At 26.8% G+C, this 7,444-nt stretch overlaps 1 protein-coding gene across 2 annotated transcripts; it reads left to right on the plus strand.

Annotated features, from left to right (window-relative positions):
• The first annotated feature begins 3,847 nt into the window (after window positions 1-3,847).
• LOC110617419 (elongation factor 1-delta 1) lies at window positions 3,848-7,419 on the plus strand. Of its 2 annotated transcripts, none has more exons than XM_021760171.2 (8): window positions 3,848-4,002; window positions 4,526-4,636; window positions 4,774-4,890; window positions 4,975-5,068; window positions 5,291-5,414; window positions 5,630-5,743; window positions 6,887-7,048; window positions 7,207-7,419. In XM_021760171.2, coding segments are annotated over exons 2-8 (699 nt in total). In that variant the 5' UTR covers window positions 3,848-4,002; window positions 4,526-4,550; the 3' UTR covers window positions 7,209-7,419. The 2 variants fall into 2 exon arrangements, with proteins under 2 accessions (XP_021615863.1, XP_021615864.1); XM_021760172.2 differs by having other exon boundaries at window positions 3,957-4,103.
• The last annotated feature ends 25 nt before the right edge of the window (window positions 7,420-7,444 follow it).

A 7,444-nucleotide genomic window follows, 5' to 3' on the forward strand; every position in this document is an offset into this window, starting at 1 on the left:
CATAAATTTAAAAATTAATTTTTTTATTTAAAATTAAAAATTTAAACGTAAAAATATAAAGTTATAGTTTTTTTAAGCTTATAAGTATATTTTTATATAAATAAATTTGTAATTATAATTATTATAATAGGTTATTTATTTAAATTTATTTAAATGCACTTATCATCAGATTGAGTCTGTAACTATAAATATTGTAGAATCTAATATATTTTTAGAACATATATTATTTTTCACATAAATAATATATAAAGATATTTTATCCTTAATCTAAACATAACTGAAATTTTATTTTTATAAAATGCTATTTTTGAAATATTTTTACAAATTTTATGATATAAATATATTGAAATTTGTTTTAAAATATAAATCTATAAAAATAATTCAAAATAATCGAATAAATAGTATTTATACATTGTTTTTAAAAAATTTTGAGTTGCTAATTATCACCGGTTATTGTTTCTTTTTTAAGTGGAGGATTAAAATGAGTGGAAACTGAAATTAAAAGTATAATAAATTAAAATTTAAAATCAAATAAAATTGGAAATTTAATTTTGATATATTTATTAAAAAATTTAAGTTATAATTATTAAAATTAATAAAATTTAAATTTTTTTTAATAATAATCTGTTTTGGATTATATTAAAATATTAAATTAATGTGTAGTAGTTTGTTAAATAATTTTGTGAAAATAATTCTCTAACTATTATTTAAAAAACAATTATCTCAAAAGCATTATAACGACAGTTATAAGGGCAATACCAAATAAGTGCATTATTATCTCGAGTTGATGTAATTTTACCATATATTTTTATTTTTTTGAAATTAAAACAATTAAATTTATACTTTTACTTCAGAGTTAAATAAATTTAATTTAATTTTTTGTTAATTAAATTCTAATAATTTCATTAAAATTAAATGAATTATAATTTAATATATTATTATTTTTTAATAATAAAATGTTATTTTTAGAAATTTAAAATATAAAAATTAATATTTTAATTAATATAAAAATAATAAATATATAAAAATAATAAATAATTTTGAGATTATAAAATAAGATATTATTATAAAAATATTATTTTATTATAAGATATTATATTAAGTGATGATTTATTTGATTTTTAAGCAAAAACACATGAATAAATTGACTAAAAAATTATATAACTTTTATATAAAAATATAAAAATTTAGTTTTTCGTTTGGTTTATGAAAATATTTTTTATATTTTTTTAATATTTGAAGTATTTAAAAAATTTAGTGAACAAAAAATTAAATTATTAAAAAACTAATTTATTTTTTTCAGAAAAATTATTTTTTATTCTTTAAAATTTTTTTAAAATTTTTATATATAAATTTATTAAAATATTTTATTTTTTAAATTAAAATTAAATAATAAAAAATAAATTATTTTATTAAAAATATTCTATGAAAAATATTTTTCAATAAAATAATTTACTTTTATTATATTAATTATAATTTTAAAATAAAATTTATTAATAAATTTATATATATATATTGAAGATTTAATACTAATTTTAAAGGGTGAAAAATAGTTTTTTTATTAAAAGAAAAAATTATTTTTTATTAATTAAAATTTTAAATATTATTTTTTATAAAACAAATGAATCTTTAATGATACTTATTTCCAAAGCTGGGCTGATCTGACACAAGTGGAGACGTTCCTTCCTTAGGCTTTATATGCGTTGGAATGTTTTACCAGATAGTTTACCTTAACTCTCGTTGTTTTATTACTTAATTATTTTTTTAAAAAATAATTTATATTTAAAAAATATTTTATATAATATTTCCATAAAAAATATATTTAAAAAATATATTTTATTTTTTATTATTTATTTAAATTTTAAAAATAAAATATATTAATAAATGTACAAAAATTTTAATAAATTTGTTAAAATGTAAAAAAATAATTTTTAAAATATATTTTCCTTAAAATAATTTAATTTTTTAATTAAAATATAGTTTTTATTTATTAAATTTTTTAAATACTTCAAATATTATAAAATACAAAAAAATATTATTTTAAAAATATTTCCTATAAAATAAACAGAATATTAATAAAAATTGATTTATATTTAAGGAAGTTTTCCGTGTCAGCATAAGAGTTGGTAATGATTAATATGTTATCTCTATAACAAAAGATTTTCTAAAAATTTAATTAAATTCAATTTTTAATGAATTTTTTTATCTAGATTGAACGAATTTATTTTTTTAATTTATAAATTTTAATATTTAAAAAAAATCCACATAACTTTTTAAAAATAATTTAAATTATTTTTTAATAAAATAAATTAATAATTTACTATAAAAAAAATAAAAAAATTACTATTTAACCTCTAAATATTATTATTATTTATAAATCTATCTTTTATTTTCAAAAAATTTATTAAAAAATCTTTATTTTTTACTTTCATCGATAAAATAATTTTTCCATCCAATTTCATCAATTTTTATCATTAAAAATATATTAAAATATCAACTTACCTCTGTTATTTAATTAAATTTTCACAACTATTCTTCTTTCTTCATCTCGTCTTACTCCCTCTCTCATCTTCGCTCATTATTTCCTTTCTTCGGTGTATCGATCCCTCTCTCATCCTGACTCTCTTGCTAGTCCATTTCTCCTCCTCCTCCTTCTTCTAGTCTGTTTCTGCTTGAACTGCTCCCACTTGAGTTGCTTACTCCTATAAATTAGCTTCTGCTCTATAACCGAAATTTCCGTGATTGCTTGAATCCTCTCGTGAAGTGATTTTATCGTGTCGTCCGAATTGGCATGTATAACAATAAGGTTGCCATTGGAAATCATTCTTATAATAATTTAGAGCCGAAAAATCAATTGACTGGGCGCTGGAGGAGTGGAGGAGCAGGAGTAATGAGCGGATTTTGCATCAGCGACACGAGTATCGAAGTGGCTTGAACAAGAAGGTGACAATAATTGATTCTCGACAACCAGACAACTAGGCCGGAACTTCCAGTTTTCTTCAACTGGGTAGCCACCGTATTCAACACAATCCCTCGACCGCACCCGATATCGAGAGCCAACTTAACAGAGGACCAATCATTCACATAGCTCACCATCCTCTGCGCCATATCATGATGCAATGCCACAAAACTGTAAATGAAGTTCCCGCTGCGAAGAACAGGCACATGGCGGACAACGCCGTAACACATCCGGTGGCAGAGCGAGCAGCACCAGTGCTGCTGGTGCTAAAAAGAAAAACACCAGTCTCTAAGAGCTTGCAGACTGGATCAAAGTAGAAGAGGAAGAGAATGGATAGAATGGAGACGAAAATAGTGTGACACGAGGAAGAGCAAGGTTTGCCACTGGTCCATGCCATAAATTGCATAGATATGTCTAGTCTCTGTTTTTTGATGTGGGTTTGCCCATTTTGTTCTTGTAATGGTGAAGACGAGGAGGATTAGGGATTCAGGAGGCTTAAAATTGAATTTTAAAAAATTTCTTTCTCATATTTTATTTGTTTTTAACGGAAATGGAAATGAAAAAATTTATTTGTTAAAGAAGTTTTAATAAATTTTTAAAAATTATAGAAAAGAGAATGAAATGATTTAAAGTTTTAATAATTTGTTTTAAAATTAAGGAATTGATTTATAAATAATAATAATATTTAAAAATTAAATGATAAATCTCCTCACAGAATAACGGTTGATCCGATTAGGGTTCCAGTGGAATAGAATTTAAATATCAACTCACTAGCCCGGATTTAGCATTTAAAAAGTTCATTAGTTTTTAAAGTAAAAACAATTTACTTTAATCATAAAAATGGCACGCTAAAAAATTACCGCCGCAAGTTACCTCTTACAAGCTATCCAATTATTGAATTAGAGAAGTCAGACCGCGATGCAAACGACAAGGGATGAGTCGTCACACCTATAAATTCATGCTCCTAACTATTTCAGAAATCAGAAACCCTAGACTTCACATGCGCTGCCACTTCTCTGAGAGTCTGCTCATCTCTTTCGCTGGTAAGAGCTCAGATCTACTTATTCTCTGTGTACCATTGTATTCATATGCCTATCTTGATATATCGTGATTCGAGGATGATGCTAGCGGCTTTGAGTAGGAAGTACGATCTCTGCAGCTTCGATGGCCTAAATCGTTACCTGATTGTTGCTGTTTGATGTCTATTATTGAGGACTTGAATTGTTTTAGAGTTTCAGCTTTTCTGATTTTATATTGCTTGTCATGAAGTTGTTTATCATCCTAATCAGTGGAAATGATTTTTTTAATGGTAGCAAGCAATTTCATATTATATTAGTCATGAATTTAACTAGCCTAGGCTATTTATTCAAATATTTAGCTTATTCGGTATTTAAGTTTGATTGATTTCCTTTCTTTCTTTGTTACTATTGTTTTTGTGTGATTTGTCAATGAATTAGCTGAGTGAATAAATAATTGACAATGAAATTGCATATGAATTTTTGTTTTACTGGAATGCCAATTTTTTATAATTTAATTTTCTGTAATTTGGTTTACTCATGCTTTTAGAAAAAAGCCACAATAGTAGCTAGCAATGGCCATCGCATTCTATGATCTTGGCTCACCGACTGGCCTCAAGAAACTTGATGATTACCTCCTCGCTCGCAGTTACATCACTGGGTAAGTTGCACATTGTTATTTTTCTCTGTCTTCACTTTGCTGTTTGCCTGTTACCCTCTTAATTGGTTTTGGAAGGAATTCTGTTATTGAAAAAAAAAAATTTCTTGTCTGTTTTTGTTTATGCATTTTCTTCTCAGGTACCAAGCTTCAAAAGATGATGTTACAGTATATGCAGCTCTGCCAAAGGCTCCATCATCTGAATATGTGAATGTGTCCAGGTGGTACAACCACATTGATGCACTCCTAAGGATTTCGTAAGTTCCCATCCTTGTTACTTTAACATCATCTGGTCTCTTGTATATGGCCATCGTTGAATGTTGATTATGCTCTTGTTTCAGTGGTGTATCTGCAGAAGGGTCAGGGGTCACTGTTGAGGGATCTGCGCCCATCACAGAGGAGGCAATTGCAACTCCTCCAGCTGCTGATTCAAAGGCAAGTATTTCTCACCCTTCTCCCTTATAGCGTTTATGCTTTTTCGTGTTGCCTGTCAACCTGTTCTTTAATTTTTTTGGTAATTAACTGGGTCAGAATAATTGTTGATGGAGAATGCTATTTCTTCTTGTAAATTTGTGATATTATTTTTGTGTTTTCCTAATGGAAAAATCTATATTATTTTTATGTTTTCCTAATGGAAAAATCTAACATGATTTTTAGGCTTCTGCTGCTGAGGTTGATGATGATGATGATGTGGATCTGTTTGGCGAAGAGACTGAAGAGGAAAAGAAGGCTGCGGAAGAGCGTGCAGCTGCCGTCAAGGCATCTGCAAAAAAGAAAGAGTGTAAGTGTATCCTGTTCTACTGATTATGTAGCCTACTATGTTTTACATTTGTTTTGTGAGGCTTGTTTTTATTTATTTGCTTTTCCCTTCTATAAATATAATTCTTTCTGCATCTCAATGGAGTGTGGAGTTGTTATTTTCCTTTTGTTGCTTTTGGACCCTTTAATGTATTTTATAGGTTTGATAATAAATGCCTTCTCTTATTTCCATCTCAGCTGGAAAATCATCTGTACTAATGGATGTTAAACCATGGGACGATGAAACTGACATGAAAAAGCTCGAGGAAGCAGTTAGAAGTATTCAGATGGAAGGACTATTGTGGGGAGCATGTAAGTTCTTTTAGCGACCTTAATGACAGTTATTAATGATGATAGAATCCTTTTCAAAATGTTTGTTTTCTTGAACTAGTATCTGTCTCTCCAGAAATTCTGCTTTCTCCTCAATTAGAGGATAGAGAGAGGACGAGTAATTGAGTTTATGGTTGCTTGATGGTATAATGTTGTGCTATTCCAGGCATTTACCTTCATTAGTTTTTTATGCTTACTGCTTAAAACTCTTTAGTTCATAATTATTTCATTCATAATCTTTTATTTAGGTCTTATTTTATGTTCTATTTTTCTCATGTGAGCAATGTGGCGTGATAAAATTAAATTCAATAACTAAGAGAGAGAGAGAGAGCTATAGGACAGTGGTTGAATTTCAATTAAAGAAATTATGTCCTTATAAAAATAAATTAATAAAATTAAGTTTTTTTTTGCCGAAAAAAAATTAAGTTATTAAAACGCAAAACTCATTCAAGTAATAATTCAGAGTACATTGAAGCTCAATATTTATCTTTGGAAAATATTTATATCAATGTCAGTGATAATTGATTTCTTCTAATTACACATTTATGCATTAATATTTTTGTTGTATAATATTTTATTTTAAACACAACTGGCTTTAATTTTAAATGAATAAGTATAATTTACAGAAAAAAACTTTTAAATGCCGTAATTCTTTTCTTATGATTTTTAGTGTTTTCTTTGACAATTCAGCTAATGTCTGCTTTAGCAATGTCAATACTAATTATATCTGGTGGCGCACTTGTTTTCCACATACTTAAAATAAGAAAATAATTTATTATGGAAAATTTATATGACAATTTGAAATAAGTTGGGCTTCTAATCATACTTAAACTTTAATAATATGCTTGCAAGAGTTAGAATTATGAAAATTTTATAGTTATAAATTATTCTAAAGTCTACTGAAGTATTATTAAATGAAAATTTAAAATTAGAACATCTGAAAGTCATTTTTTGATGTATTATAAATAATTTAGACAATTAGTGATATTTTGTTATACACACATACATATAATACATTTTTTGAATGAAGTATTTTACATGATGAATAATATTTCATATATCTGCAAGAAAAATGGATAATTTGCGAATTGTAGTTCTGGGCCTAATACACTAGTTTGTTTGCAGCCAAGCTTGTGCCTGTTGGATATGGTATAAAGAAATTGCAGATTATGCTAACCATTGTGGATGACTTGGTGTCCGTGGACAATCTCATTGAGGAATATCTGACAGTGGAACCAGTGAATGAGCATGTCCAGAGCTGTGATATTGTGGCTTTCAACAAGATATGTAAGCAAAGCAAAGTTTTTTTTAAAGTATTGCCCAATACCAGTTTAGATTGTGTAGTAGATGGAATGTTAAATGCACAAGCACAATTCTTCATGAAATTACATTTCATCTTTATGTTGTAATATGTTCTGATTATGTTCTCATAATTCTTATTGCAGAATTTGCGGACCCTTCTCACCGGGATAAGGTGAACAAGAGTCATCTACAAGTGAAGATCATGTAGTTGGGACTTGGGAGAAACGATATAATATTTTTTGACCACCTCTCAGCTATTTTTACTGCTAGTGTTTCTTCATTGTGAATTCTGAACCTCGCTAAATGGTTGTTTATTATAGTATATCAGTGGGTGGGTAAAATATTTTTTTCTGACATGATTGGAATTTAGCCTTTCAATTA

The sequence above is a fragment of the Manihot esculenta genome, chromosome 6, assembly GCF_001659605.2.
Source record: "Manihot esculenta cultivar AM560-2 chromosome 6, M.esculenta_v8, whole genome shotgun sequence".
Taxonomy (NCBI): domain Eukaryota; kingdom Viridiplantae; phylum Streptophyta; class Magnoliopsida; order Malpighiales; family Euphorbiaceae; genus Manihot; species Manihot esculenta.